Below are 20,745 nucleotides of genomic sequence, written 5' to 3'. Positions count from 1 at the left end.
CAAGTTTATTCTTTTTAGAAAGAGTATAATGATCTAGTAGGTGTCCTCCTCGAGGCCGATCTCGCCACCGTCGACAGAAGACTCGCCGAGGTCGGTACCGCTGCCCTCCTCGTAGGCCTCGTCCTCGTCGACGCCGGCCTCCTGGTACTGCTGATACTCCGAGACGAGATCGTTCATGTTGCTCTCGGCCTCAGAGAACTCCATCTCGTCCATGCCCTCGCCGGTGTACCAGTGGAGGAAAGCCTTCCTCTTGAACATGGCCTGGAACTGGTCGGAGACGCGCTTGAAGAGCGACTGGATGGCGGTCGAGTTGGCGAGGAAGGTGGCAGTGATCTTCTGGCCCGCGGGAGCGATATCGCACACCGAGGACTTGATGTTGTTGGGGATCCACTCGACGAAGTAGTTCGAGTTCTTGCTCTGGACGTTGAGCATCTGCTGATCGACTTCCTTGGTGGAGACCTTACCGCGGAAGACGGCCGAGGCGGTGAGGTAGCGTCCGTGACGAGGGTCGCAGGCGGCCATGATGTTCTTGGCATCGAAGATTTGCTGGGTAATCTCGGCCACGTTGAAGTTGCGGTAGGCCGTGGAGTTGGGGGCAGTGAGGGGAGCGTAGCCGACCATGAAGAAGTGGAGGCGAGGGAAGGGGATGAGATTGACGGCGAGCTTGCGCAGATCCGAGTTGAGCTGGCCGGGGAAGCGGAGCGAAGCGGTGACACCGCTCATCACCTGCGAGACCAGGTGGTTGAGGTCGCTGTAGTTGGGGTTGGACAGCTTGAGGGTGCGGAAGCAGATGTCGTAGAGGGCCTCGTTATCGATGCACATCACCTGATCGGCGTTCTCCACGAGCTGGTGGACCGAAAGGGTAGCGTTGTAGGGCTCGACGACAGTGTCGGAGACCTTGGGCGACGGCATCACGGAGAAGGTGCACATCATGCGATCGGGGAACTCCTCGCGGATCTTCGAGATGAGAAGGGTACCCATGCCCGAGCCGGTACCGCCTCCGAGCGAGTGGCAGACCTGGAAGCCCTGGAGCAGATCGGAATTCTCGGCCTCCTTCCTCACGACATCGAGCACCGAATCGACGAGCTCAGCACCCTCAGTGTAGTGACCCTTAGCCCAGTTGTTGCCGGCGCCGCTCTGGCCGAAGACGAAGTTATCGGGACGGAAGAGCTTGCCGTGCACACCCGAGCGGATGGCATCCATGGTGCCGGGCTCGAGATCGACAAGCACGGCGCGGGGCACGTAGTTGCCTGATAGGAGTGAGGCGACCGCGTTAGCCATTCGCAATTTCCTGTGCCGAGTGCGGCATGCGAAATTAAAGGACTCTTGGAGGAGTGGCGCAGACATACCACCGCTGGCCTCCGTGAAGTAGACGTTGATTCTGTCGAGCTGGAGGGGGTCATCTCCAATGTACTTGCCAGTACCGTCGATTCCATGCTCATCGGCAATGACCTCCCAGAACTTCTTACCGATCTGGTTACCGCACTGACCTGCCTGGATGTGAATGATCTCCCTCATGATGTAGGCTTGGAATGCGTCGAAGGAGTCGGCTTGGTGAAGAGCAGGCGTCTGAAAAAATGACGAAGACTCGCCCTGCGGATTTTATACTCCGAGCGTTTTCCCGCGCTTTGGGCGGTGGTTTCGCGCCAAAAGTTCTAATGATTGCTATTGGCGCCTTGGTTGGCCTTTGATTTTGGCAGGCAGTTTGAAAAGCCACAGTTTTCGTGTGTTCTCTTTTCAGAAGGTATTTTTAGATTGGCTGTTTGATTTAACGCAACGGCGATGTCGGCATAATCATATCCTCGTTGTCCCGCCACCTTAGGCGGCCGTTGCCTCACTCCTCAGATGGTTCCGGATCGCCGGTTGTTGGCGGTTGTGGAATGTGTGATGATCGGCCCACCTCTCGTTTTTCATACAGCCGCAGTCGCTTCTCTTTGGCGGGGTCGAATTTCTGGGTTTCTCTTCTTTGTTGTCGCCGCCTTGCTTTGATCGTTACCGCCAACAACACAACACAACATGAGGAGAGCTACCGCCGCCCTTCCCTACGCCAGGGTACGTTGCAGTAGCCACCAATTCGCACAAATCTGTTAGCCATTTATGAAGCTGCATTGCCTCATGGGTGTCTTTCCTTTCTATCCTTTCATCAGTCCGCTGCGCCCATGAGGTCTAGTGCGCTCCTCGCCTGCAGGCCCTACAGCACCACCCCGGCGACCGCTGCCAGGGGTAGGCAACCGAAATCCCTGCCCGCATTAAATGAAATGAAATTAATTGACCTTCCGTGTTAACAGAGATGTCTTTCCTCGAGAGCGTGCTGCACAACTTCAACAAGGCTGCTGCTCTTACCGGCCTGAGCGAGCCCCAGATTGGTACGACTTTAAGACACTTTTTAAGAAATGAGAAATGCTCCTATTCGGATATTTTTTTTTAATCTTTTTGCAACCTTCCACTTGTTGTAGCCAACATCAGGAAGTGCGCTGCCGTCTTCCGCGTCAAGTTCCCCGTTCGCGTCAACCTCAATGAGAAGACCGGCGAGTACGACACCATGATCGTTGAGGGCTTCCGCGTTCAGCACAGCCACCACCGTCTGCCCTGCAAGGGTGGTATCCGTTACAGCGAGCACGTCGACCAGGAGGAAGTTATGGCCCTGGCCTCGCTCATGACCTACAAGTGCGCGATCGTTGACGTTCCCTTCGGCGGCGCCAAGGGCGGTATCAAGATCAACCCCCGCGAACTCGGTGTTTCGCAGATTGAGGCCATTACCCGTCGTTATGCCTCCGAGCTGATCAAGCGCAACATGCTTGGCCCCGGCATGGATGTGGTACGTCACAATTCAGCCTCCTCGTCTACCCTTTTAATCAGCTCGGATGTACATTTCTAATTGCAGCCTTTTTTTCGCGCCATTAATTTATTAGCCCGCCCCCGACATGGGCACTGGTCCCCGCGAGATGGCCTGGATCAAGGATACCTATGAGGCCTTCCATCCCCAGGATGTCAACTCCCTTGCCTGCGTCACCGGCAAGCCCATCTCCCAGGTGAGCTTTGCCTCTTCTTTTCCCTGCACGGCGGGACGGGCTTTTCTCTGACCAAGTGCGGGCGCGTGTAGGGTGGTATCCGTGGCAGAACCGAGGCCACCGGTCTTGGTGTGTTCTTCACCGTCAGGGAGGCCGTCAACTACGAGGAGGACATGAAGGCCCTCGGCCTCACCACCGGCCTCAAGGGCAAGCGCGTCGTCATCCAGGGCTTCGGTAACGTCGGTTCGTACTCTGCCAAGTTCATGCACGAGGCCGGCGCCAAGATCATCGCCATCGGCGAGAGGGACGGTGGTCTCTACAACAAGGACGGTATCGACATCACCGCCCTCTGGAACCACATCGGCGAGAAGAAGCCCTTCCTCTCGTTCCCCGGCGCCGCGGTCGTCAAGAACCCCGAGTCCCTGCTCGAGGAGGAGTGCGACATCCTCGTGCCCGCCGCCCTCGAGAACCAGATCAACGCCACCAACGCCCTCCGCATCAAGGCCAAGATCATCGCCGAGGCTGCCAACGGCCCCGTCACCGCCACCGCCGACGAGATGCTCGAGAAGAGGGGCATCATCGTCATCCCCGACATTCTCTGCAATGCTGGTGGTGTGACCGTCTCCTACTTCGAGTGGGTCAAGAACCTGTCGCACGTGCGCATGGGTCGTCTTGAGAGGCGTTACGACCAGAGGTCCAAGGAGAGGCTCCTCGAGCACTTCTCCAACATCACCGGCAGGAAGGAGGACGTCCCCGCCGGCGTCGTCTCCGGTGCCAACGAGGCCGACCTCGTCCACTCCGGTCTGGAGGACACCATGATCGAGGGCTACGCCAACGTGCGCTCCGTCTCCAAGCTGAAGGTTCACTTCCACCCAACACCTCTTTTCCTGTCTTGATAAGCTTGTAGTTGAGTTGTCACCTTCCATCATCATCATCTCACCCACCTTATTTGTTTCTTCTTCCAGAACTGCTCCATGAGGACTGCTGCCTTCGTTGATGCCATCCGCAAGGTCGCCCGCTCGTACGCCGAGCTCGGTGTCTTCCCCTAAAGTGTTGGACATCATCACCATCATCGTCATCTTCAACAACCCATTGCAAATAGGACTTACATTTTCCAACCCCTTCATTGTGTCGTTGCCACTTCAACCCTCTTCTTCAACTCTTTCCTTGGTCTTCTTCTTGAGGCGTGGCTGGGCGACGGTCGGAGGATTTTTCCCGGATCTTGGGAGGACCGCAATTTGCAGCGGCCGACTGTTGGTCGCCTCACATTTCCCCAGCGAGCCCCCACCCACGAGCCCATCACTCCATCCAAAGAAAGGCTTTCCTTTCACCGCCACACTAGATCGACCACTCCACACACCCCCAGCCAACACAAGATGTCCAAGTGCCCCACGTACGATTTTTCAATTTATTTTTGGCCGTTTTTTAATCTTGCTAGGCCGCGGCGGCGCATCTCCTAGTACTACTCGCAACATTACTGATCAGCGCTCATCTTTCGCAATTTACAGCTGTAGCAAGACCGTGTACTTTGCCGAGCGCGTCAGTGCCCTTGGCCGCGATTACCATCGCCTCTGGTACCCCCCCCCGCTCATGCTACAATTTATTCGATTGCCGCACGCAGATGAATTAATCGACTTTTTGTAAAACATTGCCGCGGCTTTCAGCCTCAAGTGCAAGCAGTGCACCAAGGCGCTCCAGCCCGGCCAGTTCGCCGAGAACAACGGCTCGCTCTACTGCAAGCCCTGCTACTCGTCCGTCATCGGCCTGAAGGGGTACGCTGCCGCCGCATCCCACCAAAACTGTCCACCACCATCGCACTACACGCGCACCGACGCCTGACATCTTTCTCGCCTGGGCGCAGCTACGGCTTTGGCAACTCCATCGACTCGCATGTGTCGGGCGGTGCCGCCGGCAAGGTGCAGCACTCTGCGCGTACGTCTCTCGCCCCGGCCCTTCTCCTTCCCTCTACGCAACCCGCCGGCGGCACGTTGACGTGTCGAAGCTCACTCCTCACGCCCATCTCTCTTCACCGCACACATACACACACACAACAGCCGTGAGCTCTGGAGGCAGTGGAGGCTACGCTACTCGTGCCGGTACGTCTGCGATCCGCTTTAGCCCCGGCGCGTTGTGGCACGCGTTGTGTGGCATGTGACCAGCGCGCATGGGCTGTTGTCTGATTTCTATCAACGTGGCTCGTCCTCTTTTGTGTCTGCAGCCGATCCCGCTCCCGCCCCTTCGGGCGGCGGCGGCAAGTTCTGCAGCCAGTGCGGCTCGCGCGCTGCCGGCGGCAAGTTCTGCTCCGAGTGCGGCTCCGCCCTGTAAAACACAATCAGCGGTAAGACGACACCTCTTCTCTTGGCCGGCGCCAAGCCTGAAGCTGACGCCACTCGTTCTCTCCTTCTCTTTCTTTCTTTGGGCTCCAGGCCACCGGCGTGTCACCTGTATAGGTAGAGAGCGAGGAGCGTGGGAGAGGCGGACCACACACAGAACATTGTTACCCCGACCCCCCCCCCGAAGGTCTCCAGTTGTGTGCACTAAAACAATCGCATTTGGACCCACGCGCAAGAGAACACACACACGACACACAAAACTGAAGGGTTTCATTCGCCTGTGATGCCCTGAAAGACAAGGGGCGTGGTGTCCACTTCGTCCATCATTGATGCCACCGGGACGACGTTGCCCTGCAGTAGGACGTGCGTTTGTTCCGACTCACCCGGGCCGCTCGCCGGTCCACCGTGGCCCACCATCGCTTCATCCTCGTTTCGTTGTCGTTGTCGTCATCTTCTTCTTCCGCTGAGCGCCGCGTCGTCACCGAGACAGAGATGTGGCCGTTCTCCTCTACTGTGAACGACGGCGGCAGGCTGTGGCCGAGGTCCATCTCGAGATGCTCGGACTGGCCGGACGGCTGCTGACGCGGCACACCATCAGCAGGTACGTGGGCTAAGAAGGGGCGGGGGGCAAGGAGTACCGGAGGCGGGTAGAGGCCGGCCTGCTGGAGCTGGACCTGCAGGGGCGCGTCGAGTGTCGGGACATCGGCCGACGACTTGGCCTTCATCCCGCGCGGCCGCGACACCAGCGAGAACAGCAGGTTCTCCTCCGACGGCAGCGCAAAGCTCCGCTCCACCGTCTTCCGCGACACGTGGAACGTGTCCGCGATCTCGCTCTGCGACAGACCCTGCACGTTTGCCACGTCAGCGGCCCGTCAACACGACACAAGCGGTGATGGTTGGGGGGGGGGTGCGGACCAGGCCGAGGGCTTTGATGAGGGGCTTGCGGAGGGGCGAGGTGGGCGGGAGCTGGTTGATGAGCTGGATGGCGTTCTGGCCGATGTGCTGGGCCATCTTGTCGCCCTTGGTCGACGGCAGCCGCTTCTGGCCGTAGGACGAGTTGAGGTACTTCTCGAGCATGGCCGTGCCCTCCTGCTCCCCGCCGGCAAACTCGTTGATCTTCTCGTCGAACCGCTTCAGCTTCTGCCGCTGGTTGCGCGTCTGCGAGAAGATCTTCGACGGCCGCCCGATCAGCACGCTCTTGCGCCGCGGCGAGCTCGACGTGGAGAAGAGCGTGCCGCGCTTGCTGCACCGCTCCTTCTGCTTCTGGTGCCGCGGGCAGTACGACCGGCACGTGATCTTCTTGTCGCACCCGGGGAACCGACACAGCCGCTCGCCGCGCTGGTGCATCTGCGTCTTGCGCCGCTTCTTGGTCGGCTCGCCGCCGTCGCCTCCATCGATCCCGCCGATGCTGCCGGCCATTCCCTCGTCGCGTATCACCATCACCTCTCCGCTTCCGAGGCCGGCCTCTTCGTCGCCGCCGTCGTCGCCACCGCCGCCGTGCTCTCGCGCTCGCTTCTCGCCTGTGCTGCTGGTGGTGCTGCTGCTGCCCGTAGTGGTGGTGCTGGTGGTGGTTGTGGTCGAGTCCGTGGTGCTCGTGGCCGGCGGCGCCCCGCTTTCGCCCACGTGGCCCTCTGCGATGTCCATTTCGCCGCCGCCGCCGCCGCCGTGGTCGTGGCTGCCGACGCCTCCGGACCTGACGCACGACGGGCAGACGTAGGTGCTGTGCTCGCCCCGCCTGGCGCTCTCCTCGGTGATGCCCACGCACTTGCCGTGGAACCACTTGTTGCAGTGGTCGCACGCCAGCATGAAGCAGCTCCCGTCGTAGGGCTGCTGGCACAGGCAGTACAGCGGGGCCGCGGGCGGCAGTTGGACCTGCGTGTGCTGCTGCTGCTGCCGCTGCTGCGGCTGGAGGTGCGCGTACGCCCCGGAACCCGAGTTGTCGCCGCCGCCGCTGTGGCTGCTGGCCATCGAATTGCTGTCGACTATGACGGCGGGCAGGCTGCCGTCGTGGTGGTGGTGGGGCATCGGCGCGAAGGTGGGGAGCGGCGGCGGGAGCGACGGGAGCGCGTGCTGGTGGCTCCCGGCTTGGAAGTGCGCGGCGAGGCCGGCAAGGCTATCGCCGGTCAGGGAGCCCGATGTGGCGGCGGCGATGGCCGACGCCAGAGCCGCGTGGTGGTGGCCCGAAGAGTCGAGCTGATGCTGCTGATGAAGGTGGTGATGATGCTGCTGGTGCTGTTGATGCTGATGCTGTTGGTGTTGGTGTTGCTGATGGTGGTGGTGATGTTGGTGCTGATGCTGGTGATGGTGGAGCTGGTGGTCGAGCGACAGCACGTCGGCCGACGTTGACTGGGCGTGTGGATGGGAGTGGAACGTGTGATGTGAGTTGAAGTCCAGAAGATGGGGGTCGTAGGCCAGGTCCTGCAAGTTGTGGAGCTGCTGATCTTGCAGCTGTTGATCTTGCAGCTGTTGCTGGTGCTGATGATGCGGACTCAGCGATTGCTGCCCCTCGCCATCCGTGTAGCCGCCGGTGGTTGGCGGTGTTGTGGATGTGACCGAGGTCGATGCCGCAGGGGCTGGGTAATTCAAGTGAAGGACGGAGGCGGTGTTGCTGTCCACGACGCTTGGCGGCTGATGGGAACTCGAATGGGTGCTGAGATGCAGAAGGGATGCATCGTGAGGCGCCTCGTGCAACGTGGAAGATTCGAGCGAGGCCAAAGATGGAGCGCCGATTTGCGATGAGGGGGTAGCATGGGTAGGAGACTCGATCGAAGGGGTAGTAGCTGAAGATGAAAAGGAATGGCCTGATGTCACAGCAGCCGGGAAGGATGGAGACGTAGAGGAAGAAGTCTCAGCAGATGTCGTTGATTCCGAGAGAGATGAGGACGATGTGGCCGTCCCTTCGGGTTGGGCTGCTTCCTCCGGCGAGTATGAGACTGCCTGCTCAGACATGTCGAACGAGCGTACCAGTCGATCAGTCGGCAGGTCCAGCACCTGAGAGTTTCGCTCCATCCACGGACAGGTCGCCTTATCGTCCCAAACCGCTCCGCCAAACGAAATTCTTCGTTGCAGTTCTAAACAATTCCAAATTTTCGGAAAACACAACGGTTCGTTAAACCACCAATGGCGTCACGTTTCTATCTGCCAACGAAAATGCAGGACTCAGCGACAAAAAGGCGGGCGAGCCGTTAGAAAAAAGTAGCAACAACTCGCCAAGAGCAACAACAAGCCAGCAGCGCTCCACTCCTCTCGAATCAATCAACAACAAGATGTCGCACGTCGGACGCGGAAAGGGCGGTAAGGGCCTCGGCAAGGGTGGCAAGGGCCTCGGCGGCGCCAAGCGTCACAGGAAGGTGCTCCGCGACAACATCCAGGGCATCACCAAGCCCGCCATCCGTAGGCTCGCTCGCCGCGGTGGTGTCAAGCGTATCTCGGGCATGATCTACGAAGAGACCCGCGGCGTGCTCAAGGTCTTCCTCGAGAACGTCATCCGCGACGCCGTGACCTACACCGAGCACGCCCGCAGGAAGACCGTCACTGCCATGGACGTCGTCTACGCGCTCAAGAGGCAGGGCCGCACCCTCTACGGTTTCGGCGGCTAAGCGAATCGAAACCGCGACAGCCTCCCCTTGTACACATCCGTTCGGGAGAGAAGAGTTCTCCCCTAAGTTATACCCTCGTACAGTAAAAACAATAAAAAACAACTACAACATACTATCCAATTCAATCTCGTCCCCTTCGCCACTTGCAACGTTGGCAGTCTAAACATCATAAAAGTGGCGTTGTAAAAAGAAAACACTTATTGCGCCATTTCTTTGGCCAGTTGCACTCTCTGGAGTGCAACCAGCATTTCGATCATGACCGTAGCCCGGACGTCCACCGTTAGCATCTCACCAGCCAACACCATTCATGGCATCCAAAGAGCGATCCTTCATCTTGTGGCCATAAAATAATAAAAATATATTATTACGGAGTTTTGTGCCAGGTTTTTTCATGGATAAAATTACATGTCTGGGGATATTGCCGGCAAGCAAACCTTTGCTCTCTCTTTTCTTCTTCTCTCTCCCCTTTATCGTCGTTGTATCCACAATGGTATGCCCCTTCTTCCTGCTTCGTTGGGGGCGTGGTGAAGATCTGTGGGCAGAATCTGTTCTTCGTGCTGCCGTCACTTTCTAGATCGACAAATGTGACGCCCATTTACGATCAAATTCGCTCATCCCATCTTCTTCGCCCCACCACCACAGCCCTCCAGCCTGAGCAAGAACAGAAAGAAGAGGGGACACGTCTCCGCCGGTCACGGTCGTGTTGGCAAGCACAGGAAGCATCCTGGTGGTCGTGGTAACGCTGGTGGTCAGCACCACCACAGGATCAACTTCGACAAATAGTACGATCATCCCCGTTGCTCATTCTCCACCCGACTTCTGATGCATTTGCAACCATTATTAGAAACTAACCGCTGTTCCTTCCTCAATTCAGCCACCCTGGCTACTTCGGTAAGGTCGGTATGAGGCACTTCCACTACAAGAGGAACCCCGACTTCTGCCCCGCCATCAACCTCGACCGCCTGTGGACCCTCGTGACCGAGCAGCACAGGAAGGCTTACGAGAACAGGACCGACGGTAAGGCCGTGGTCATCGACGTCGTCAAGGCTGGTTTCTTCAAGGTGCTCGGCTCCGGCCGTCTCCAGTCCAAGCAGCCCCTCATTGTCAAGACCAAGTTCATCAGCAGGAGGGCCGAGGAGAAGATCAAGGCTGTCGGCGGTCAGGTCATCCTCACTGCTTAAACTTGCCCCTACAATACAGTCCCACTCTTCTTCTGACTCAGGAATTCAGCTCTTGCCCCCCCCCCTTCATCTTGCACGGCTTGAGTTGTGAACAGTTTATGTTGCTTGACGCGATAGTGCGGAGGCAAGGGCTCACACGCCCGAGCAAAGAGAAATGAAGTAGATGAAGAGGAGAAGGATGGGGTAGGAGAGCATGATCTGCTTGTCGCGCATCTTCTCCTGGGGGAACTGGGCCAGCAGCGTTCCTGCGCTGAACGCCGCCCAGAACGTGCACAACACCTGTGTGGGTGCATAATAGGTGGTTGGTGATGGTTGATGGTAGTTGAGTCACTACAGCGAGGCGGAGGGCTCTTGGCGAGTGCAGCTGGCGTACCCTGACGATGATGGAGAAGGCGATCTCGGGAATGATCGAGATGATGAGTACGGCCAAGTTGAGGGGCAGCACCGAGTAGCCGATGACGCCCAGGACTGGAAGAGAGCGAGAGTTGGTCGGATGCCCAACCCACGAACACTCCCAACACGCCAGCGTAGTGCAAAGAGAGAGAGAGAGAGAGAGGGACAAACCTTGAGAGAATGTGATCTCGGCTCCGAGCACGCGGCCGAGAGCGAAGATGAGGAATGAGCCCAGCATCCACATCGTGAGAATCCACGACACGACTGGTCGTGGATCAAAGAAAAGTGTGAGAGAAGAGATGAAGATCAGCCGCGACTCAATGCACTACACGCACGCTCGCTCTCGCTTATCAGGCAGATGCTTGGTACCTCTGAGCTGCCCCCAGATGATGAGCAGCGAGTATGTGAGGACGACGGCCATCGGACCCCAGAAGTCGGGGTTGGACAGGAGGACCTGATTGAAGGGGAAACGCGAACATCCAAGGATTAAGGCAAACCCAGGAGCGAGGGACGGCACCGACGCGACGTGACGGTGTGTGTGTGGTGTGTGTGTGTGTGTGTGCGGCGGAAGGGCGAGGCGTACGGAGCGGTCGAACTTGAAGGGCAGAAGCACGCATCTGACCTTGTACAGAATCTCGGCCGGGTTGATGTCCAGCTCCTCCCTGATGACAGTGCGTGTGCGGTCGTGCGTGTGCGTGTGCGGTGCGCGAGCGCGAGTGAGAGGAACGAAGGAAACCGAGTGTGTGGGCGGTCACCACGCGACGCAGTGCGTGCCATGAAAGAGAGGAAGGAGTACAGGAGGGGAGTTGGGAGTCGGGGTCCTCATCTGTTTCCTCGTGCTCGAGCAACCAGCCCAGGCCCTTTGAGTTCAGGAACTGCTTCGCGCCGAATGCAGACGAACCTGCAAAGAGATTGAGCAGCCCACACACACAAGGTTGGCGAATTGACAACATGTTGATTGGGATGAAAGAAAAATTGATAGATTGGGGAGAAGGATTTGTGTTGAAGAAGGAGAAGGAACCATCATTGGATTGGAAGGGGTCAGCGGAGGCAATCTGTCCCGAGTTGACCTCCGTATTCTGTTCATAGTTGGTGGGGAGGGCGATGAACGCCAAATGTTCCTTTCCTCCTTCCTGGGCCGTGTCCTGTACTCCACTCATCATCCCTTGCTCGCGTGCTTCTTGTCCAATCTCGTTGTAGTTCCTTTCTATTTTCTATTTTCTCTTTGTTTTTTGTGTTGTTTTTTTAATGCATTTGTAAATTAAATCAAGATCGATGGAGGACGGCTTGCACGAGGGGGCGAGCCTGCGCGTGGTGGTGCAGCGGATTCGGCGAGCCAGGCTCATGCTCTCCGTACCCCTCAACATAGATGTGCTATTTATTTATATTGATATTTATATTTATATACATATAATTTATTTATTTATAAGAAATGTACACCCAGGAAGAGAAGGACGGGTGGGCTGAAGTGGATCGTGGGCTCGTCTACCTGGTGTGCTTCGTGCGCACCACAGCCGGAACGCCGCCGCTCGACCTCCGACGCGCGGGTACGGACAGCGTAGCGGCCTCTTTTGTGGTGAGAAGAGTGAGTGAGTGGATTGGCTGATCGGCCACACTACCCACACAGCTAAGTCGCTGCTGATGGCCAAGATAGACACCAACGCCGAGGGGCGCCCAGCGTCTGTGCTCGACATGGGCGGCGACGTGTTGGTGGTGCCGCAGGCATCCCTCTCGGGCAAGCTCAAGGGCAACACGCCCCAGTACCGTTGACCCTAGCCTACGCCCACGCAGATGATGGCTTGCTCAAGGCTCTCTTGGCCATCGCTCCAGGTATCATGCCCAGGTTGCGAAGGAGAAGGGCCTTGACCTCTACACGGCATTCATCACCATCTTGAACGAGGAAGCCGTGGCTGCTGGTAAGGTCATCACCATCAAGGCTGGAGTGTATGGTCCGTGCCCCACAACCCCCAAACAATCGTACACGAATAGCGACATGTACCGGTACCAACACACTATTTGGCCTTTCTCGTGGCCAACGCAGGGAACCGCCAGGCCCTGAGCACTGAGAGCGACGGACCCTACACCCACATGTTCGAGTTCTAGTGGCTGGCCGACAAAGAGCTTGAGCCAGCTTCAAGTTGCCATACCGCGACCAAGGAATGTACCGGAGCCAGTGTAATATGTCGACACAAACGACAGCCAATCACAAAATCCACTCTTCTTGTGATTTATTTACCTATTTATCTGTACCGCCCACACAAGCATGGCACACCATGGGTACATGAAGTATCAGGACCACATCTCGGTGGCCGAGTGTGAGCCTTGTCCCTACCACGTGTGCCACCGGGCCTACATCCAGGTCGCGGACGACGATGGTGCCAACCCCCCCCCGGGGCAAACGCAACGGGCCAGGATGAACGGTGCCTTCCCTTTCTTTCAACAGGGGATGCCGAGTACATGTGCGCCTGTGCCGCTTGCTGGTGGAGCTCATGGCGCCTGGGCGACATGCTGACGGGCTTCCTTTGCACGTACATACTCCACCCCACCACACACACACAAAACGGTAATTTGACGGCACAACATGGCCCCGACACGTCGGGCCTAAGCAGGCCGTGGCACGAGTGGTGCGACTGGGACTGGTGCCTGTGCGCGTGCTGTGGCCTGCAGTGACCAAGAGCGAGCAAGAGGGTGTGGGTGTGTGGATGTACAGGAGTAGCAGAGGACCAACAGCAGCTTTTCAAGACCCCGTCTTGTTAGCACGGACATACAACGAACTCACGGTGAGGTGCGTTTCAGCATACCACAAGAAGGAGCACAAGTAGGTGGTTTATCTTCATTGATTTCTTGGCAGTGAAGGTGGAGAGTGGTGGTTGTTTACAGAAGAGAGTGGGAGAGAGGTCTATGTCACATACGTATTGGCAGAGCGAACGCCCGCCCGAAGCTTCGGGCGTTCGCATCCTCGGCCGCTTCTTAGTCGTGGTGCGGGTGGTTGTGGTGCACCTGCGGCGGCTGACCCACGGGCAAAGGGACGGGCTGGGCCATGGCCGCGGGCTGCCAGGTCGGGATGAGCGAGTAGACGAACGGCAGGAAGAGGTTCTCCATCTCCCGCCACAGCCCGCCCTGCGCCGGCTGTCGCGCCTGGGCTTCACTGCCAGTGGTGGCCGCAGCCGCAGCGGGGGCCGCGGCGGGTTCATCGGCCTCACGAGGCGCGGGGGCGTCGCCCTCGGCCTCTGCGGCCGGAGCTCGCTCTGGGACAGCAGCCGGAGGGGCCTGCTGCGCGACCGGGGCAGCAGCTGCGGCGCGGCGGTTGAGTCGCGGGAAGAGGCCCATTTGATACCTGTTCCAGGAGGCCGGCCACACGACGCGACTGTAAGTAAAGGCGCACACGTCGTTGGCCGCACGTGACGGAAGCTGAGAGAGAGATGACGACGTACAAATATACGAGGAAGGCGCCGAAGGAGAGGATCGACAGACGCAGCGAGTCACCGCCTTGAGAGAGGATGTAGATGATGACGACCAGCTTCACCAGCAGCGCCCAGTTCTGGCGACCCAGTATACCTGGGCCGGCGGGCGGGCGGGGTGCTGCGGCGGGCGCGACCTGCGGGGGAGCAGCCGCGGGCACGAACTGTGGCCTGACAAAGGCTGCTGGCGGCGCTACGCCATTGCCCGGCACGAATCTCGGGTGCGGTTGCGCGTAGGGAGGCAGCTGCTGAGGAGCGTGCTGCTGAGCAGCTGGGGCTGACCTTCGAATGTCCTGAGATGCGATGCAAAGCTGGTAAGATGGCAGATTGGTAGATATGGCAAGATGATGTTGAGGGGGGGGCGTACAGTCTGTGCGTGGATTCTGTTCACTGCCGGGGAAGTGGGGAGGCCCGATGAAGAAGAGTGGAGAGAGGGAGGAGGAAGAACAAGATGTACTGCCTGGGGTGTCTTAATGTCATACTGCGCAGGAAAATGTCAATTTAACCATCAATCCGCCTAATAAAGAGAGGCAGTGTACCTTGCTGGCAGTGATGAGGTGCGAGATGATTTGAGATCCATCATTGAGGAGGCGACCGGCGAAGATGAGCTTCTGCTGCGCGGGGGTGGGGTGGCTAGGATAGCTTCTCTGCAGCTCGTCCTTGAGATCACCCACAGTCCCCGAGTCCGACAGTTCGAGAGGGAAATCCGGCTGTCCCGCATTCTTCACCACCAGACGAACCATTGCTTTTCTTCTTATCTTGTTGATGTGTTTATCTGATGCCGCTTCTTGTTGTTCTGGCGGAAGAGGGGGTGACGTCACCACACCAGTGACACGCCGCCACGTGTTATCAAGAAATATTTGAGAAAAGAAAATTCTTTCTTTCCTTTACGCCACAAGAATTAGGCCCGTGGAGCATTAAAATCATCGTGCCGTGGCGACAAAATGGAGGGCGAGGAAGGCAAACGAATGCAAGAGCTCCTCTTTGGGGGGTCTGATGACGATAGCGACGACGACCTCGGGCTAGGTGACCTTGGCACAGCGGCAGGCGATAAATCAGGCGGCGATGAGGATAACGATGAGCTCGACATTCTCAATGAGGAGGAGGAGGATGAGACCTCTAACGCTGGGGCTCCGCTCATCGCTGATTTGCCCTCAGACGGCGAAGAGGCTGCTGAAGGGACGCGTGTAAAAGATGATAATGAAACGGCTACGGCCGCGGCTGCTGCCAACTTCAAGGACCTCTTTGGATCAGACGATGAAGATGAGGAAGTGGCACAGGAAGATGCTGAAGAAGAAACAGCAACACAACGCTACAGCGGAAGGGATGACGATCTCGATGCCGAGAGCGAAGAGGAAGATCGCTACCGCCGCAGCGATTCTCAGCGCTCCAGGTTTCCCTACACGCATTCTGATCATTCATTTATTCATTTATTTTCAATTCTTAACCATTCGCGTTGATGTAGGGCCGAAGAGGGGCGCAACGAAGAGCAGTACATCGAAAACACGCGCCTTCCTCGCCCGCCGGCTGGCGCCAAGGTGCCGGCGTGACCCCCACTCTTTCTCGTAGTGCTGCTTGCGCTGAGGCTTGACCTTCGCCACCGGTGGTGCGTGTCATCAGCTCTTCTACGTCAAGCTGCCCAACATCCTGGGGTTGGACCAGCGGCCTTTCGATCGCGACACCTTCGAAGCTGCCGATGAAGACGAGCTCGTCGAGGGGCCGGAGGGTACCACCTGCCTGCCTGCCTGCCTGCCGCGCCTGCGTCACGTGACCACCATGTCGGCTGGCCCCGCGTCTTTCTGACTTGGTGCTGCTCTACAGGGCAAAAGATGAAGCCCTTGCCGCCGGAGACCATCATGCGGTGGAGATACACCACCGACAAGTACGGCCAGCAGGTACCTGCGAACACCACACACACACACACACCGCACCACACACACACCTCCTCTTTCCTCTCTAAACAAAGCCTCGTCTTCTCACGTCTCGTGTAGAAGCGGGAGAGTAATGCCCGCTTCGTGCGATGGTCCAACGGCACGGTGCAGCTGTTCCTCGGTGGTAACGAAGAGGTACCGGCCGACACCAGCCCATGCCTCACCACTTTCCACTTATGTGTGGACCACAAACAAGCTCTCGCGCTCGTCAAGAAGGTGCTCACGTTGCATATGTTGTGCTGTGTTGTGTTGTGAGGTAAGGTCTTGGATGTGGACATGCAGAACATCACCAAGGAGAACTATCACATCTTCGCGAAGCAGAAGGGCTCGATCAAGGCCCACGGTCGTCTGGACAACAAGCTCTTCTTCACGCCCTCCACGCTCCACTCCAAATCGCATCAGAGTTCGCATCGCCCTCTTCCCTCCCCCCCCTTCGGGTGGGGAGCTTGAGCTTGAGCCCTCCCGCACACGTGTGCTGACACACGGCTCCGGTGCTGCTTTGTCGTATGCGCAGAGCTGACCATGCACTTGGTGAAGCAAAGCCAGCAGAAGGCGCGTAAGGTGAAGCTCGTCTCCATCTCGACGGTGGACCCCGAGATCGAAAAGCGTAACAAAGAAGCGGTATGTTCGCTGTGCCCACAACGGCACGCACCGCACACGACACGACACGCGCGTGCACACGCACGAGCAGCACGAGCAGCACGAACACCTGGGGCTCTGATGTTGCTTGACACTCCTCGTGCAGTTGGAACAAGAGCGTATCAAACAGAACCAGAGGAAGAAGGAGATGAACAAGTCCTACGGTCTCACATCCAACATGCTCGAGGAAGGCGAGTTCGATGACGGTACCACACACCACCGCACACACCACCGCACACACCGCACGCGCTAATGCGTTGTGCTCTCAGACGGCTCCGATGTGGACGAAAAGAGAATCCTGGACGCCAAGCACTCGTCGAGCGATCCCGTGCGGAAGAGGAATCGCGAGGCGACCACGGTCGTCAAGCGGAGGTCGGGCGGCGGTGGCGGTGGTGGCAGGGACCGGCGGTCGAAGGAGAACCTCGACGACTTCATCGACGACGACAGCGACGGCGAAGGCAGTGACGTCAACATCGATGACTGGGAGATGGGCGGTGGTGGCCGGGGGTCTGACGACGACGCCGAAAGCAGGAAGCGAAGACGTTCATCGTCTTCTTCTTCCTCCTCGCGGAGGAAGTCTGGCGGTGGTCGCTCCGACTCAGATTCCGACTGATGCCATCAAACTTGTTCGTGGTGGCGTACCTTCTTGAGAACAAACCAGTTTGCCTGCTACATGGAAGAAGAAAGAGGGCTGTCGTATTGGGTAATGTCCTATTCTCCTTAAGGTGGCTGCCCAAGGCTCTCCGCGGACGTCTGCCCAAGGCTCTCCGCACACCACTACTCTACACTCATCAGAATGCGACACTTCGCAACACCCTCCGCCATTACCATCACGAGGCTGCTGTGCGCTTGCCTGCTGGCCCTCGTGGCGTTGGTCCCGCCCTCAGCTTCAGCTGAACTACTCAGCATTCCGCTCCGTGAGGCCCCTGCGGTGTGGGCCAGACAAGTGCCACACTCCGCTTGCGCAGCTCACGTCTGCCGCCCAGATCTTCGACCCCACCATCGAGCGCCAAACCGGTCAGATCTGCCTCTGCGTACGTTCTACATTGCATTCCTCCATCTAAGATGGACTATATCTTTCTCCTCATATCATCTATATCCTGCATTCATATGCCACCAGGTCCCTGCCGAGAAGGTGCAGTCGTGCGAATTGGCAGCGGCGTTCGCCATCATCAACGACCTCAAGGCAAGCTGGAGAGCTGCGGGGCTGCGCGCGACCAGTGCTTCGCCGACAGGGACTCGTGCCGCGCCGTCAGAGCCGAGTGCTTCACTGACAGGGCTCGTGCCGGGCTGCCCGCGACCAGTGCTTCCTGGACAGGGACAGCAGCCGCGCCGACAGGTCACAGTGCATCATCGACCGCGACAACTGCCGCGCCAACTGCTGACCCCCCCCCTTTGACTCCCCCTGTGACGTGCACCTCTTCTCTTGGAATTTAACGTGTGGAATTTTCGGTTTTTAGACAAATTCGTTCAACAAAAAGACAAAGCTCAAACCTTTCGCTTCCGCCCTTCACCTTCTTGTAGAAGGATATAAATAGCAGTGGGAGGAAGGAGGGAAGGCATCTTCTCGGCCTTCGTGGCTAAGATCAAGTGTAGTATCTGTTCTTATCAGCTTAATCTCTGGTAGTGAGGCCCATGTGCCTCACCACTCAAGATTAGACTTATTTCTTGTGGGCGCCCTGGCACCAAGTCTTTGCAGCTGAGCTGCGGGGTGGTCCAGGGAGCAGTGATCAGCTTCACATTGCACACACCTGTGAAGTTCTTCAAATGGTCCACCCTTCCTCCAAACAAAGACAAACACACCATCATGTATCAAACAGGTTAATGTATCAAACAGGTTGGAAAAACTGGGCCAGGTGTGTGGAGTAAAAACCAGAAGGGCAAAGATTGCCCTTTGGTGTGTTTGTATTGAAGCAAAAAAGATAAGAGAGTTGTTGATAGTAGAGTTGGGCTAGTGAGTAGCTCGTGGTGGTAAGGCGGTTGGTGGTAGTCGTTTGGTCTACCTCCTCCTCCTGCTCTGGCGCTCGCCATCAAAGTCCTGCTCCTTGGACTCGGCCGTGGAGATCTCGCGGCCGCTTCGCTTGTTGTGGGCGCGCTCCGTGATGTCGTCCACAAAGTCGAGCGTCTTGGCCACGCCCACGGCCGCCAGGTCCTTCACCGTCTCGAGGCCCTCCGCGCTCTTGTCCTTCACCGCCTCGACGTAGTCGCGCGCCGTCGGCTCGGCACCACAAAGGCCGTTGCTGGCCTTGGCCGCCTTGTCCTTGGCGCTCTCGACCACCTCGTCGTAGGTCTCGCGGGTCTTGTCGGCCGCCTGCCTACCGGTGCGCTTGACGTTCTCCTTCACATCCTCGACGTAGTCGCGCGCCTTGTCGCCGCTCTCGCGGGCCTTGCGCTTCATCGACTCCTCGCCGTCCATCATCTTCTCGCCGCCCTTCTTCTTCATCTCGTCCATCTTCTCGCCGCCCTTCTTCTTCATGTCCTGGGCCTTGTCCTTCATCTCGTCCACCTTCTCGCCGCCCTTGCGCTTGAGCTCCTGGGCCTTGTCGCGCGCGTCGTCGGCCTTCTCCTCGCCCTTGCGCTTGAGCTCCTGGCTGCCGCGCCTGGCCATCCTCTTGCCCTCATCAGCCGACTCGCGGGCCTTGTCCTTCATCTCATCGACCTTCTCGCCGCTCTTCTTCTTCGTCTCCTGCGCCTTGTCCTTCATCTCGTCCATCTTGTCGCCGCCCTTCTTCTTCATCTCGTCCACCTTCTCCTCGCCCTTCTTCTTCAAGTCCTGGGCCTTGTCCTGCATCTCGTCCATCTTCTCGCTGCCCTGGCGCTTGAGCTCCTGGCCGCCGCGCCTGGCCTTATCCCTGGCCTCGTCGACCTTCTCCTCGCCCTTCTTCTTCATGTCCTGGGCCTTGCCCTTCATCTCGTCCATCTTCTCGCCGCCCTTCTTCTTCATGTCCTCGCCCTTGTCCTTCATCTCGTCGACCTTGTCGACGCCCTTCTTCTTCATGTCCTGGGCCTTGTCCCTCATCTCGTCCATCTTCTCCTCGCCCTTGCGCTTGAGCTCCTGGCTACCGCGCCTGGCCATCTTCTTGCCCTCCTCCACCTTCTCCTCGCCCTTCTTCTTCATCTCGTCCACCTTCTCGCCGCCCTTCTTCTTCATGTCCTGGGCCTTGTCCTTCATCTCGTCCACCTTCTCGCCGCCCTTCTTCTTCATCTCCTCGCCCTTCTTCTTCATGTCGTCCACCTTGTCGCTGGCCTTCTGCTTGAGGTCCTGGGCCTTGTGCTTGGCGCTCGCGCCCGTCTCGGCGGCGTACTCCTTGGCCTCCTCGATCGTGTCGCCGGCCTTGCGCCGCATCTCGTCGACCTTCTCGCCGGTCTTGGCCTTGGCGTCGCCCGCCACCTCGCGCGCCCGCTCGTAGCCGCGCTTGCCCTTCTCGCGCAGCTCCTCGACCTCGGCCTCGCCCTTGTGCTCGAGCTCGCGCGCCTTCTCCTTGACGCTCTCCTTCATGTCGACGGCGTAGTCGCGCGCGGTCTCGACGCCGCGCTGGGCCTTGGACTTGAGCGAGCCGAGCTCGTCAGCGGCCTCGTCCACCGTCTCGCGCAGCCGCTCGGGCATGGCGGCGGGCACCGCAACGCCCAGGCTGCGGGCCGTCGTGTAGCCGTGCCACGCCGACGAGCCCACGCCGAGGGCGGCCATCGTGCCGGCCGGGTAGAGCTTCCAGGTGCGCGCGAAGCGGCTGCCCATCACGCCCGCCAGCGTCAACGACGAAGCTGTATTATTTGGTCGCGTAGCGGAATGGAATGTTAGGAATGTGCGTGTCGTGTCGTGTCGTGTCTCGTGTCGTGTGCGATGGGAAGGATGGAAGATGGAAAAAGATGGTGGGAGGGTACCGAGGGCGATGGTGCGGCCGGAGCCGCTGGTGGCGGGGTCCTGGAGGAGGTAGCCGCTGACGCCGAAGAGGGTGCCGAAGCCGAGGCCGGCGGCGAGGCTGGGAACGGACTTGGTGGAGCGGAAGCCCTTGACGCCCATCAACGCGGTGGCCGCGGCCATGCCGTAGGTGGGCAGGGCCTCGCCAAAGTTGGTGCCTCGGCTGGGGTTGTTGAGGCTCTTCGCCTCGTTGGTGGTGTCCATCTTCTGTTGCTTCTGCATAGCTGCTGTGTCTGCGCCAAGTCAGATCAACAACGAAGCAGATTTCAAAAGAGAAG

The 20,745-nt window shown here is 58.6% G+C and overlaps 12 protein-coding genes and 1 pseudogene across 12 annotated transcripts; 8 read left to right on the top strand and 5 right to left on the bottom strand.

Annotated features, from left to right (window-relative positions):
• Positions 1 to 33: 33 nt before the first annotated feature.
• On the bottom strand, positions 34 to 1,518 carry ACA1_376740 (tubulin beta chain, putative; the record flags this gene model as incomplete). The annotated part of the gene is made up of 2 exons (XM_004353676.1): positions 34 to 1,250; positions 1,350 to 1,518. 2 exons carry the CDS (start codon positions 1,516 to 1,518, stop codon positions 34 to 36), a joined length of 1,386 nt encoding a protein of 461 aa, XP_004353728.1.
• Positions 1,519 to 2,290: 772 nt separating this feature from the next.
• On the top strand, positions 2,291 to 4,060 carry ACA1_376730 (Glutamate/Leucine/Phenylalanine/Valine dehydrogenase family protein; the record flags this gene model as incomplete). Its single annotated transcript, XM_004353675.1, has 5 exons — positions 2,291 to 2,366; positions 2,457 to 2,818; positions 2,913 to 3,032; positions 3,104 to 3,871; positions 3,977 to 4,060. 5 exons carry the CDS (start codon positions 2,291 to 2,293, stop codon positions 4,058 to 4,060), a joined length of 1,410 nt encoding a protein of 469 aa, XP_004353727.1.
• A 327-nt stretch (positions 4,061 to 4,387) lies between these two features.
• Positions 4,388 to 5,336, top strand: ACA1_376720 (LIM domain containing protein; the record flags this gene model as incomplete). Its single annotated transcript, XM_004353674.1, has 6 exons — positions 4,388 to 4,404; positions 4,520 to 4,585; positions 4,676 to 4,783; positions 4,873 to 4,943; positions 5,066 to 5,107; positions 5,230 to 5,336. The coding sequence occupies 6 exons, from the start codon at positions 4,388 to 4,390 to the stop codon at positions 5,334 to 5,336; spliced, it is 411 nt and encodes a 136-aa protein (XP_004353726.1).
• Positions 5,337 to 5,614: 278 nt separating this feature from the next.
• On the bottom strand, positions 5,615 to 8,293 carry ACA1_376710 (PHD-finger domain containing protein; the record flags this gene model as incomplete). The annotated part of the gene is made up of 4 exons (XM_004353673.1): positions 5,615 to 5,695; positions 5,728 to 5,919; positions 5,983 to 6,189; positions 6,260 to 8,293. The coding sequence occupies 4 exons, from the start codon at positions 8,291 to 8,293 to the stop codon at positions 5,615 to 5,617; spliced, it is 2,514 nt and encodes an 837-aa protein (XP_004353725.1).
• Positions 8,294 to 8,610: 317 nt separating this feature from the next.
• Positions 8,611 to 8,943, top strand: ACA1_376700 (Histone H4, putative; the record flags this gene model as incomplete). Its single annotated transcript, XM_004353672.1, has 1 exon — positions 8,611 to 8,943. The coding sequence occupies one exon, from the start codon at positions 8,611 to 8,613 to the stop codon at positions 8,941 to 8,943; it is 333 nt and encodes a 110-aa protein (XP_004353724.1).
• Positions 8,944 to 9,334: 391 nt separating this feature from the next.
• ACA1_376690 (60S ribosomal protein L27a, putative) lies at positions 9,335 to 10,124 on the top strand (the record flags this gene model as incomplete). Its single annotated transcript, XM_004353671.1, has 3 exons — positions 9,335 to 9,433; positions 9,586 to 9,725; positions 9,818 to 10,124. 3 exons carry the CDS (start codon positions 9,335 to 9,337, stop codon positions 10,122 to 10,124), a joined length of 546 nt encoding a protein of 181 aa, XP_004353723.1.
• A 132-nt stretch (positions 10,125 to 10,256) lies between these two features.
• On the bottom strand, positions 10,257 to 11,680 carry ACA1_376680 (Yip1 domain family, member 4, putative; the record flags this gene model as incomplete). Its single annotated transcript, XM_004353670.1, has 7 exons — positions 10,257 to 10,403; positions 10,498 to 10,592; positions 10,689 to 10,781; positions 10,887 to 10,971; positions 11,101 to 11,179; positions 11,367 to 11,418; positions 11,539 to 11,680. 7 exons carry the CDS (start codon positions 11,678 to 11,680, stop codon positions 10,257 to 10,259), a joined length of 693 nt encoding a protein of 230 aa, XP_004353722.1.
• A 112-nt stretch (positions 11,681 to 11,792) lies between these two features.
• ACA1_376670 (dtyrosyl-trna(tyr) deacylase 2, putative) lies at positions 11,793 to 12,620 on the top strand (the record flags this gene model as incomplete). The annotated part of the gene is made up of 5 exons (XM_004353669.1): positions 11,793 to 11,870; positions 11,962 to 12,064; positions 12,145 to 12,277; positions 12,348 to 12,466; positions 12,559 to 12,620. The coding sequence occupies 5 exons, from the start codon at positions 11,793 to 11,795 to the stop codon at positions 12,618 to 12,620; spliced, it is 495 nt and encodes a 164-aa protein (XP_004353721.1).
• Positions 12,621 to 12,780: 160 nt separating this feature from the next.
• Positions 12,781 to 13,187, top strand: ACA1_376660 (uncharacterized protein; the record flags this gene model as incomplete). The annotated part of the gene is made up of 3 exons (XM_004353668.1): positions 12,781 to 12,892; positions 12,961 to 13,045; positions 13,127 to 13,187. The coding sequence occupies 3 exons, from the start codon at positions 12,781 to 12,783 to the stop codon at positions 13,185 to 13,187; spliced, it is 258 nt and encodes an 85-aa protein (XP_004353720.1).
• Positions 13,188 to 13,487: 300 nt separating this feature from the next.
• On the bottom strand, positions 13,488 to 14,721 carry ACA1_376650 (ubiquitin family protein; the record flags this gene model as incomplete). Its single annotated transcript, XM_004353667.1, has 3 exons — positions 13,488 to 13,854; positions 13,952 to 14,271; positions 14,518 to 14,721. 3 exons carry the CDS (start codon positions 14,719 to 14,721, stop codon positions 13,488 to 13,490), a joined length of 891 nt encoding a protein of 296 aa, XP_004353719.1.
• Positions 14,722 to 14,922: 201 nt separating this feature from the next.
• Positions 14,923 to 17,161, top strand: ACA1_376640 (annotated as a pseudogene).
• Positions 17,162 to 17,344: 183 nt separating this feature from the next.
• On the top strand, positions 17,345 to 17,933 carry ACA1_376630 (uncharacterized protein; the record flags this gene model as incomplete). Its single annotated transcript, XM_004353666.1, has 4 exons — positions 17,345 to 17,479; positions 17,517 to 17,582; positions 17,669 to 17,830; positions 17,853 to 17,933. The coding sequence occupies 4 exons, from the start codon at positions 17,345 to 17,347 to the stop codon at positions 17,931 to 17,933; spliced, it is 444 nt and encodes a 147-aa protein (XP_004353718.1).
• Positions 17,934 to 18,547: 614 nt separating this feature from the next.
• On the bottom strand, positions 18,548 to 20,671 carry ACA1_376620 (late embryogenesis abundant domain containing protein; the record flags this gene model as incomplete). The annotated part of the gene is made up of 2 exons (XM_004353665.1): positions 18,548 to 20,310; positions 20,431 to 20,671. 2 exons carry the CDS (start codon positions 20,669 to 20,671, stop codon positions 18,548 to 18,550), a joined length of 2,004 nt encoding a protein of 667 aa, XP_004353717.1.
• Positions 20,672 to 20,745: the final 74 nt, after the last annotated feature.

Source organism: Acanthamoeba castellanii, assembly GCF_000313135.1.
Source record: "Acanthamoeba castellanii str. Neff unplaced genomic scaffold scf7180000084685, whole genome shotgun sequence".
NCBI lineage: Eukaryota > Discosea > Longamoebia > Acanthamoebidae > Acanthamoeba > Acanthamoeba castellanii.
This window is presented reverse-complemented; position numbering and strand designations above follow the sequence as displayed.